The 12,425-nt window shown below is 40.3% G+C and overlaps 1 protein-coding gene across 7 annotated transcripts in view; it reads left to right on the top strand.

Moving 5' to 3' along the window:
* The window catches only part of LOC100358094 (phospholipid-transporting ATPase IB), a 167,132-nt gene that overhangs the window by 67,560 nt on the left and 87,147 nt on the right, over window positions 1-12,425 (top strand). For all 7 annotated transcript variants that reach the window (XM_070049180.1, XM_070049181.1, XM_070049177.1 and 4 more), the window contains exons 15-22: window positions 4,059-4,147; window positions 4,408-4,446; window positions 5,307-5,379; window positions 6,599-6,704; window positions 7,306-7,388; window positions 8,539-8,588; window positions 10,551-10,620; window positions 12,248-12,332. In XM_070049180.1, the coding sequence (XP_069905281.1) occupies window positions 4,059-4,147; window positions 4,408-4,446; window positions 5,307-5,379; window positions 6,599-6,704; window positions 7,306-7,388; window positions 8,539-8,588; window positions 10,551-10,620; window positions 12,248-12,332 (595 nt within the window). The remainder of the gene's footprint in view (window positions 1-4,058; window positions 4,148-4,407; window positions 4,447-5,306; window positions 5,380-6,598; window positions 6,705-7,305; window positions 7,389-8,538; window positions 8,589-10,550; window positions 10,621-12,247; window positions 12,333-12,425) is intronic.

Below are 12,425 nucleotides of genomic sequence, written 5' to 3'. Positions count from 1 at the left end.
GAGAGACAGAGAGAAAGGTCTTCCATCTGCTAGTTCACTCCTCAAATGGCCGCAGCGGCCAGAACTGGGCGATCTGAAGCCAGGAGCCAGGAGCCTCCTCCAGGTCTTTTTTTTTTTTTTCCCCACAGGCAGAGTGGACAGTGAGAGAGAGACAGAGAGAAAGGTCTTCGTTTGCCGTTGGTTCACCCTCCAATGGCTGCCGCGGCCAGTGCACCACGCTGATCCGATGGCAGGAGCCAGGTACTTATCCTGGTCTCCCATGGGGTGCAGGGCCCAAGCACTTGGGCCATCCTCCACTGCACTCCCTGGCCACAGCAGAGAGCTGGCCTGGAAGAGGGGCAACCGAGACAGAATCCGGCGCCCCGACCGGGACTAGAACCCAGTGTGCCGGCGCCACAAGGCGGAGGATTGGGCTAGTGAGCCGCGGCACCTGCCCCCTCCAGGTCTTCCATGCAGGTGCAGGGCCCAAGCACTTGGGTCATCTTCCATTGCTTTCCCAGGCCATAGCAGAGAGCCGGACTGGAAGAGGAGCAGATGGAAGTAGAACCAGTGCCCATGTGGGATGCCGCAAAGCAGACAGAGGATTAACCTACAGTGCCACAGTGCCAGCCCCAAGCCATTTGTATTTCTTCTTTTGAGAACTGTCTCAGAGGACCTTTTAGATCCTTTGTCTATTTCTTAACTAGATTGGTTTCCTTGTTATTGTTGAGTTTTTTGAGTTGCTGGTGTATTTTGGACATTAATCTTTTGTCAGATAAGTAAATTGCATATATTTTCTCCCATTCTAATGGTCTTCCCTATATTGATTGTTTCTTTAGCTGTACAGAAACCTCTGAGTTTTATATAATCCCATTTGTCTTGTTTTGCTTTTGATGTCTACACGTTGGGGGTCTTATTCCAAAAAAACATTGCCTATGCCCGTGTTTTGAAGCGTTTCCTCTATGTTTTCTTCTAGCAGTTTCACAGTTTCAGGACTTATATTTAGGACTTTGATCCATCTTGACTTAATTTTTGTATATGGTAAGAGGTAGTGATGTATTTTTATTCTTTTTGCCAGTTTTATCAGGAAATAAGTATTTTACCCATTAAAGAAAAAAGAAACATGAAAATCCACATACATTTAAAATGTACCTGAGATCAAAGACACCATGATGCCTTTTCCCTTTGTCCACTTTTGCCAGTGACATTTGGTGAAAAGACTATCCTTTCTCCTTTCTCCAATGTATGTTCTTGGCAACTTTGTAAAAAATCTCTGGGCTTCATGAGAATGGATTCTTTCTGGGCTCTCTGTTCTGTCCATTGATCTATGTGCCAGTTTTTATGCCAGTACCATGTTGTTTTAATTCCTATAACTTTGTAGTATGATTTGAAATCAGCTATGCCTAGAGCTTTATTTTATTCCCCTTCTGAATTGCTTAGGCTACTCTGGATTTTTTGAGATTCCATATACATTTTAGAGGTTTTTTTTTTTTCTGTAAAGAATGTCATTAATATGTTGATAGGGATTGCATTGTCTATAAATTTCTTTAGGTAATATGGAATTCTTAACATTTTAGTTTTTTATTCTAATTAGTTCCTTCAGCTGATTTCTTTTTTCCCCATTACTTTCTTAAACTAAATACATGTTTCTTTGCTTTTAGCTTTTTCTATTTAATACTTAATCAATTTCATATATTTTATATTTTTTTCTGTTTACAGCTTTGATTGAATTCTGTAAGCTTTGTTATAAAGAACTCTCCCTATTTTTAAAACATAATTTGTAATTCCAGTTTGATTTTCTCTTTGACTAAAAGTCTGTTTCTTAATTTTCAACCATTAAGGTTTTTGATGTTTTATAATCTAATCGTTAATTTCATTTGATTATAATGAACAAATAGGACTTATAAAAATCTGTATTTTAAAAATTGTGTCCATGGTCTTTTTGTGGCCAATTAGACATTAAACCTGTGATTTTAAAGTAAATTGAAAATATACTATTGCAAAATTAAAAGAAACAAGGATAGAAGGAGAGAGGGAAGTACCATTATATTCTTAGAATTATATCTGTGAAATACATGAAATCTGTTCTCTTTATATTAATAAAATATTTTAAAATTTCCATTTTTATTTGAAAGGCAGAGTGACATACACACACACACACACACACACACAAAGAGAGAAAGAGAGATCCATCTTCCATCCATTGGGTCAGACTGAAGCCAAGAACCCAAAATCCAATCACATAGGTAGCAGGGATCCAGGTACTTGAACTGTCATCTATTGTCTCATATGTATCAGCAGGAATCTGGGTTGGAAGTGGAGGAGCCAGAACTCAAGCTAGGCACTCTGATGTCGGATGGGGGTGTTGCCAGTGGATATTTAACTGCTATGCTACACTACCACCCCTGTAATTCATTTCTGCCAAAGACACTTAAAATATATATATATATATATTTTCTATACTTATTAAATCAAATTTATTATATTTTCAGTTTTTCTCTGTTTCCCCTTATTTATTGAAATCTTAAAGCATTCATATCTGAAGGAAATCGAAATTCTGCAAGAAATGTTTTGAATACTCTAATATTTACTCTTATCAAGTTCTTTTATTTTGTGTATTTACTTATGTTTTATTTGGCTAGCACAGGTTCTTGATTGTCATATTTCTTTATAAATGTTTTTTCTTATCATTAATATCACTCTTTATTATGTTTTTTTTAAATTAAAAAAAATTTTTTTGACAAGCAGAGTGGGCAATGAGATAGAGAGAGACAGAGAGAAAGGTTTCCTTTTGCCGTTGGTTCACCCTCCAATGGCCGCTGCAGCCGGCGCATCGCACTGATCTGAAGCCAGGAGTCAGGTGCTTTTCCTGGTCTCCCATGGGATGCAGGGCCCAAGGACTTGGGCCATCCTCCACTGCACTCCCGGGCCATAGCAGAGAGCTGGCCTGGAAGAGGGGCAACTGGGACAGAATCCGGTGCCCTGACCAGGACTAGAAGCCGGTGTGTCAGTGCCGCAGGCGGAGGATTAGCCTAGTGAACTGCGGCCCCGGCCTTTATTATGTTTTATACCCCAAACTTTTAATTTCTACTTTGATATTAATGTTGCTGATAGCTCTTTATTTTCATTTGTTTTTTTTTTCCATCCCTGGTTTTCTTTTTAAAAATCACATTACTTAAATATGTTTGCCTGTGTGTGTGTATGTGCAGATATGTGTTAACATATCCATTTAACTCTTATTTTTGGTTACTTAACAAAATTGAGAGTTAATTAGTATCTGTCTTTTCACATAATGCAAAAATCTCAAATTGTTTAATTCCATATTGCTTTGCATTGCTTGTTGAATAGAAATGATGACCCCACCCAATGTCCTTTTGTATTTTGAAATGAGCTTTATTTTTGTGACCATAATGAAAATAGTTTTGAGACTAGTTTTCATTTTCATTTGACTATATAGTCAATCTTTTCTAGATACTTTAGTTGAAATTTCTTGTGGAAGGAAAAATGAACTTGGAATTTTGATTTTCTTAGGTTTGATGGCTTAAAATTTACTCTGTATATTACTACTTAATTTCACCCTCATTGTAAAAAAGAAAAAAAATGACCTCCAAAAGTATAAATATTATAGAATTCTTAGAGACTGAGTTTCTTGTTTGCTAAAAAATTCATGTATTTTTAATTTAAAAATATTTATTTTATTTACTTGAAAAAGTGACAAAGAGAGACAGAGAGAAAGAGATCTTCCAACTGCTGGTTTAGTCCCCAAATGGCCGCAGTGACCAGGGCTGGGCCAGTGTGAAGCCATTAGCCAGCAACTCCATCTGGGTCTTCCACGTGGGTTACAGGGGCCCATGTGCCTAGGACATCAATCTATTGCTTTCCCAGGCACATTAGCAGGGAGCTGAATTGGAAGCAGAGCAGCATTCTGATATGGAATGCCAGGATCACAGGTGGTAGCTTAACTCACTCTGCCACAATGCCATATTTTGAGGATTTAAAGAGAAAAGGCATCTTGTTGTCTTTGATCTCAGATATATTTTAAATTACATGGATTTTCATGTTTCTTTTTTCTTTGATAGGTAAAATACTTATTTTCTGATAAAACGGGAACCCTCACTTGCAATATTATGACATTCAAGAAGTGTACCATTGCAGGTATAATGTATGGGTAAGTGTTTCCATTGCCTTCCTATTGGGGATTTTAATTTTTTTTGTATTAAAATGAGTTAACTTTTATTCACTCCAAGACTTGTGTAATAGCTATGTCTGAATGAGACTGAAAGTTAATGTAGCTTAAATGAAAACCTGCAGTTGTTAAAAAAAAAAATTAGGGTGATATGCTTTTGTGCATGGCTGGAGTGCTTGAGGGGTCTTGTACTGAAAGACTCGTGAACAACCACACCACGTTTCCTCTCTTGTTTCCTTTAGAGACAGCGAGCCGAGGGACACCCCCTCAGAAGAATTCAGGTAGAGACCACGTCCTGTCCCACTTCACCTTTGTTGTCTCCCTGCAACCTTCTTGTAGTAGGACTAGAGGCTTGGAATACCACAGAGCCCTCTTGTTCACACCTCCAATGGTAGCTTCCAGAAAAGTGTCCTGAGTACATCTTCCCCACGCAGTAGTCAAAGAACCTAGGATCCAGCTTTAATTTACTGTTTTTGCCGTTACTTGGCCTCAAATTCCTGACAACTATATGGTTTTCAGCACCATACCTGATGTACTTTTCAACTCCCTTTTGCAGGTCCAGGCTTGGGAGGGTGTAACATTGACAGCACTGTAAATATTGATTATAGTTCTGTAGACTTTTTTTAAATAAAAGATTTATTTATTTATGTGAAAGGAAGAGTGACAGAGGGAGAGGGAGGGAGAGAGAGGGAGACAGGAAGGGAGGGAAGGAAGGTGGGAGGGAGGAAGGGAGGCAGTGGGGGAGAGAGAGAGAGAGAGAGATATCTTCCATCCACTGAGTTCATTCCCCAAATGACCGTGAAGGCTGGGACTGGGTCAGGCCAAAAGCAGGAGGCTGAAACTCCATCTGGGTCTCCCATATGGGTGGCAGTGGGTCATCTGCTTCTTTCCTAGGTGCATTAGTAGGGAGGTTGACTAGAAATGGAGCAGCACAGATTTGAACTGGTGCTCACATGGGATGCCGGAGATGCAGGTGTGACACTCACTGTGCCACGACACAGGCACTTCCATAGGTTCTCTGGATATGGTCCTCCTGAAAACAGAAGAAGGGGCTGTGTGTTTACTTTAGCTCCTTCTGATTAGTGGCTGGTACCACGAGGGACTATTTGTTGAAACTGATCTTTTCTCCCTTTCCTCATAGTCAATCATCTCCCATCACAGACTCCTGTGAATTTAATGACCCCAGATTACTGGAGAATTTAAAGAATGGCCATGTAAGTCTGATATTTTCATTCTAATTTTATATAACAATGATATATAAAACAAATATAGATATAGTATCCTAACAGGTGTAATTTTCTGAACACAGGAAGAGATAGTCTGGATTTTTTTGATGTTTGTATAATGATCCAGGGGTTTTGTACTAATGAGCTAAATGCTGAACTGATCAATATGAGTGAATTTAAATTATGCAAGACCTTTTTCCTAGGCAGCAATCTGTGTGAAAACTGTCTGTTTGCTTTTAAACTATTTGGTTTTATTGCATTGCATTCTACGGCTCTACATTTGTCTATTATAAGATATTGATTTATTTGATTTGAAATCTTCATCTTCTGAAAAAGGGATCTTAAATTTTTTTTGTTGTTTATTTGAAAGATAGTTTGACAGGGAGAGGGAAGGAGGGAAAGAGATCTTCAATCTACTGGTTCACTCCCCAAATACTTGCAATGACCAAGGCTGAGTCCGGCCAGAGCCATGAGCCAGAACTCCATCTGGGTGTCCCATTTGGGTGGCAGGGGCCTAAGCATTTGAGCCATCTTCAGCTGCTTTCTCAGGCGCATTAGCAGGGAGCTGGATCAGAAGCGAACTCGAACTGATGCTCCAACATAATGTGCTAGCTATGGCTTAACCCTACTGTGCCATAATGCCAGCTCAGTCATTGTTTCCCTTGCTCAAAATACTTAAGTCACACTTGTCCAGAAACTCTACAGACAGGCAAAGCTGTTCCTTGGCTCAGGGCCTTTGAACATGCTGCTCTGTATGACATGCACATGTCACCATGACTGTCAACTATACAAATGTCTAGCTAGCCTTTTTATTTGGATCTTAATTTAAACGTCATCCCTCACATGCTGTATAAAATAGTCTAGTCATGTAAATAGTCCTCCCCACTCCCACCACAGCCAAATGCCTTTCTCTACGACAGCTCCTATATGTTTCTTATTGTTTTGGCCAATCTCACCTGCCCAAGGAGAACAGAGACTCCATGAGGGCAGGGTTGACTTATTCTCTGAGGTCCCCCAACTCTCCTGCATCATCTCTGACTCTGTAGCCGTGGAACCAACACATTTCAAATGCATGAGTGGTTTTTAGCCCGTACTGGACTTTGTGTGCACTGGAGGCAAAACTTCAGTTGGTATAAATTGTAGACAATATTGAATCTCATGTTGCTGGCATAGGGAGAGACCCACTAATTCTGTGTCCCTTTTATAGCCCACAGAAAGCTACATAAAGGAGTTTCTCACCCTGTTATGTGTGTGCCACACTGTTTTTCCAGAAAAAGATGGAACTAAGATAAACTACCAAGCTTCCTCCCCAGGTGTGTACGCTGTGCAGGTAAAGCGCATCGTGGGAGGCAGGTGTCAGGGCCTTGGCAAGGCTTCGTGCTGCTGCTCATCCCCTTGGCTGCTCCCGCCTTTGGCCTTCCCAAGGCTTCTCCTGTGCTGGGGCATTCACAATACAGAGTAGCTCTGAGCAGCTCAGCAGGTCTGGGGATCCCGGTCCCCCACCCCCACCAGCTGCAGTGAGAAGGCTAGCCTGGGCCCATAGAGCCCAAGGTCAAGGAGCATGCTTGGATTTGTCAGTAACAAAGCAGAAGTGAGGTCAAGGCCCTGCAGCACCAGATGGAGATGCTGTTAAATGCTTGGGGAACAAACAAGATCATTATGAGTAATAAAAAAAGTACTTCACTGTCCACCAGAAAGCCTAACCAAAAGAGGCCTCATTTAACCAAATCTCTTTCATGAACACAATCCAGTACCTAGAATCCAGTTAAGTGTATTTGGATCAAGAAAGAAAAGTTGTCTTTTAATGGCACAATATTTTATTGCTGGAGAATGGAAATCTGAATTAAATTAACTTAAATTCTCTGTTGATACATTTGCTCAATCCTTATTATTTATTTATTCTTTTATTGACAGACGAAGCAGCTTTAGTGAAAGGGGCAAAAAAACTTGGCTATGTTTTCACTGCAAGAACACCATACTCAGTCACCATAGAAGCTGTGAGTAGAACCCTGAATACTTCCAACACTTTATAACATACTTGCCTTTTCAGAAAATGTCCATGGAGCCCTGGGGTCACAGTGCTGGGGAGTCCCGCCCAGCCCCCTCCCTCCCAGCCATTATCTCAGGCCCCTTCCTTCACTTCCCACTCTTTTCCCATGTTTTATGGTGACTTCTGTGTCATCGGGTCCTTGTGAGGATTGCATGAGGCCACTGAAATAAAGTTGGCGGAAGTGAGTTACTCCAGAGTTAGACTCATCAGACCTTCAAGAAATTCCTTATGAGGAATTACATGGCTCAGATTATTCCTGGGTGCGTTCTGTTATTGTACTTATTATTCTCTGCATTGCATATGTTTCTTTGTTTCTGTCTTGTTAACTGTTCACCACAAGGCTCTGATATTAAAGGGGAAAAAATGGAATCTGTGCAAACACTGCGACCAACATGCTGACTTCCTCTTCTAATAATAATGTGATGGTTGAGATGTTTACTACACATTATGTCTTTCATAGAAGGGACTGGTTAATTTATCCTTATATCCATATACCCGGCAGATGGACAACTCTCCAATTGTTTGCAATTCTGCAGTGCCTTATATTGGTGATGCTAGGAGCCAGTGGATTCAGAGATAAGTTGATCTTAGCAACAGGAAGTCAAGAGGCTATAACTGGAAAACTTTAGAAAATAATATATCATTTCTTTGAAGCATTATTTATAGCATGATACCTGTTTCCTTTATTCATCTCAAATTATCTGAACATTAAGGATTTCATTGGATCTCTGCAATGTGACAAAAAAGATGTATTTATTCCTCAGTTGCTGTGTGTTGATTTTCATTATCTACATTTACCCTTGCCACCTGAGACTATTTAGAAAAGGTTTCTAAGAGTGCTGATTGGAGACTGAAACCAGCGGTGCCACTTCTAAATAGCGCTGTTAGAAACACGTGTGCTGTTACCACTGCCCGAGTTGCAGAGAACACTCTTACCAGAGGAGGGCGCCATCATCTCATCAGATGTGCAAGAATAGTTTACGTTTAGAAAAAACGTGTAAATGCAAAGTCAAACGTTGTGATTGGGCAAGTGAATGGCTTTGCGAGATGAGCACTTTCTTCCTCAGGTGAGAATATGTTGTTTTGTCTTCCTGCAGATGGGACAAAAATGCATTTTTGAAATCCTCAATATCCTGGAATTTTCTAGGTAAGCCACCCCTCTGCAAGGAGACGCTGCTTCGCTCCCTCAGGACTCATTTCTGCGAATCTCTTACTTGTGCTCTTAGCCTCATCATTCTTTTCTCGAGCAGTCTTAATCCTGAGAAGAAACAACATCCATTTTGTGGGAAGGGCTTGAGACCGTGGAAGAACTAATGACCGGGAGGCAGCTTGGTGCACTTGACTTGTGCAAAGCTAAAGTGGACAGCAAAAACACAAACAAAACACAAGCTCAGTTTAAATTACCTTCCTGACATTGCTAAGCAAATAGGTGCCAGAATCAGGATTCAGATCCAAGGTCCCTGGGGTGGTGGCCATGGAGGGAGCGGTGGTGGAGCAGAGCAAGAACTGGGTTGTGTGACTCACAGCAGGACTTTCTCTCCTTGGATGTGGCACAAAGCCATTAGAGGATTAAAAGCTTGGGCAGGTGTCATCTCATTTGTGTTTCCTGGATTACCTTGGGGATTGCAGCACGGTTTGAAAGTACGTATGAAAGCTTTCAGTGCTGGAAGTTCTTGTTGCCTGCCTGCTGATCACTTCCTGGAAGATCAGTGATCTGAGTATGTGCACTGCAGCAGGGCGTGGCTGTTTGTGTCACCACGAGGCATGGGCTTTGCCATGAGAAGCTTACACTCTTCTAGAAGACAAAGTTATGTGCAGGATCTTGATAGGATCTAGAGAGCTTAGTACCAGGCAGGACCCAGGAAGATCAAAGCAGACGGATATGGCAAGTTGTAGGTGAGCAGGGAAGAGAGTTTCTGGTTGAAGAGCTTGGGGAAGGCCTTAGGGAGGAGAAGGTTGCATTCTGAGTGCAGGTGGACGTGGTAGCTGGGAATAGAGCACATGTCTTGGGTGGAGGCTATGGAGCCAGTGGCGACACGGAGGAGAATGTTCAGGGAACAGAGGATCTTCTGGCACAATTTAAGCTTGGATTGTGCAAGACAGAGGGTTGTGAGATACGCAGAAGAGCTGGGGACGTGGGCGTTTGGAGGTTATGTGTAGGGATCCCTGAAATGTCTTCCTGGGCCATCAAGAGCCACCCAAAGGTGAAGGCTGGGGGAATAATAGGATGAGGAAGAAGTTCTGTTTCAGACACTTCACTTGGGCCAGGTGTGGGATGGGGGGGAGGGGCGATCTTCAGGCCCACTGAGGCTGCCAAGTCAGGAATAATAGCACTAATTTAGAAAACAGAAAAAGAAAAAGTTCTGGAGGCCTTGGAAAACAGAAATCTACATTAAAAAAAACACCAACTTTCTGGGATCTCTTGAGGCAGCAGTTTAACATCTGTGAGCAGCAGCTGGGGAACAGGAAGATCTGCTGGACAGAGATGCTGTGAGGTCTGAACACACACAGCCTGGGCAGCTGTCCTCTTTCTTTGTAAGGGTTTTCATGATTCTGCTACAAACGAGGGCACTTTAAAATGTTCCTGGAAAAATGGAACTAACATGCATGTTTATTTTGGTGCGAATACGATTGGAAATCCATGCAATGTGCATTTTCCACAAACTTTTGGAATGCTCCTCATGTATATTGTGTAAAATGACAAACATATTTTGTGTATATTTTATAGAAATGTACATATATTATAATCATATGCTCATGATTTATACATATAATATGTAAAATATAATGTATATATTATATGTATAATTATGATAAAAAGTTTCCATGGAAGAAAAGAACAGAAACTGAGAAATAGTAGTAGTAGTAGTAGTAGAGGGGAGTGTAGATTTATAATTGAAATTCCAGTTTAAGGAATTAGGTAAAGAAATGGTGACTGGCAATTGAAGAAACATGTTGGGCTTTTAACTCACTGTCAGCTGAGGACTCTGAATTCTCTTGCCTTTGATTATTTGATTAAGTGTGTGTGTGTGTGTATGTGTATGTGTGTGTGTGTTGGCACCATGTACCAAATCGATAAAGACAAATAATGCTTTTTACATTGTTCTAGTAATAGAAAAAGAATGTCCATCATTGTCCGAACTCCCACGGGACAGCTCCGTCTCTACTGCAAAGGGGCTGTAAGTATTTGCGCTCAGTGTTCACAGTCATTCGTTATCTTTGTTCCAACAACTCATCAGAAGCCTTTTAAATTTCACAATTTTTCAAATATTTATTACTTCTTTGAAAGGCAGAGAGAGAGAGAGAGAAAGAGAGAGAGAGAGAGAGAGATCTTTCACCTGCTGGTTCACTTCCCAGATGGCAGCAGTGGCCAGGGCTGGGGCATCCTGAAGCCAGGAGCCTGAAACTCCATCCCAATCTCCCACATGAAATTTCACATTATTTTAAAATGTTTATCTGCTGCTGCCATTGATTGTTGACAATGCCATTCAATATTAAAAAGTTCACTTTAAGGGAACCAAGAGTTTCCCAACAGCCAACCCCCTTTGAAATTGATTGTGGCCCACAGCAGAATATTAAGCTTTAAGTGAGAAGCTTCCTGCTACTCAGTTGTTTTATTGGGAATCAATAATTAGATGGTTGATTCTAAGGATTTGTAGCAGGAATTTTGATCCTAGTTTGAAGCTCTAGGTGTTTGGATTTGTTGGGTCTCAGGAATTCACTTTTACCTGTGTAAATATTTTTTAAAGCACTTACATATTTGTTAATTACCATAGGTGCTTTAAAGATTCAGCTTTACTGGCAGGTGTAATTGAGGTTTATTGAAATGAAATATAAACTGTAGATATTCAACATGTAGAATTACAAACGTTTTGATCCTGATGTGCCTTCTGTCACTATATAAGAGTATGAATAGTTATTTCTTTGTATTGATGACTAGTATTTCATTGTATGGGTGTGTTACAGTTTGCTTATCCATGCACCTGTTGGTGGGTATTTTGTTTGTAGTTTTTGCAATACAAATAGTGTTCCTATGAACATTTGTGTACAAGTCCTTTTACAGACATTTGGGTTCATTTCTCCTGGCTGCCTGTCTAGGGGTGAAATGGCTGTACTATGTGGCAGAAGTGGTTCAATCTTCTAAGAAACCACAAAACCAAGGTTACATCCCTACAAGGAATCCTCAACAACACCTGCTAGTCTTTCTCATTTCAACCATTAGGTTTTTCTGTTTGTTTGTTTGTTTGTTTTTGTTTTTGTTTTTGTTTTTTTCCCAAATCTTAGAACAGTACAAGGGAAGTATTGTGAATTAGAACCTCTACCTGAAATATAAAGCAAGAATGAAAATTAAGTTTCCACCTATAAACCCTGCTCTTGATCAGAAGTGTTTCCTTTTTTGGAGTGTCTATGGCACTGAGACCCACTTGGCTTGGGACTGCTGGTTTGCAATTGAAATCATTTGGAATGTGGATTTAACTCTTATTGTTTCTAATGGGTATTATTTTTTAAAAAATATGTAAATTTTTATTTCTTTGATAAGTTTGAGATTATGTAAAGCAGTGCTATCTTTCTTTCATTACTCCCCCTGATTTGTAGCTTTCTCCAACATGTTTTATTCATGGAGATGTGTCACTTTTAACTAAAATAACCAGATCAGTTACAACTTTACAGCTTACTTTTGAGTGCATTGTGTTTTTACTGTAGCTGTTCAGTCTCCTACACACCAGGAAATATAATAACAATGCTCAAATCTGACTGCAAAACTTATATGAGACATTAATCTTGGGATTTTTTTTTTTAATATAGGACTTGGTGATTTATGAGAGACTTTCAAGCGATTCTCTGTTTGTGGGTGAGACGTTAACCCATCTGGAACATTTTGCCAAAGAAGGTAAGTAAAAGTACAGATTGTTTAGAATCCAGTTCCCTTTGGAAACGCTACTTTTAAATGTTGGAAGTACACCCTGAATGCATGTCATTGATG

The sequence above is a fragment of the Oryctolagus cuniculus genome, chromosome 9 (assembly GCF_964237555.1).
Source record: "Oryctolagus cuniculus chromosome 9, mOryCun1.1, whole genome shotgun sequence".
Taxonomy (NCBI): Eukaryota; Metazoa; Chordata; class Mammalia; order Lagomorpha; family Leporidae; genus Oryctolagus; species Oryctolagus cuniculus.
Note: the sequence above shows the minus strand (reverse complement) of the source record. Positions and strands in the feature narration are given on the sequence as shown.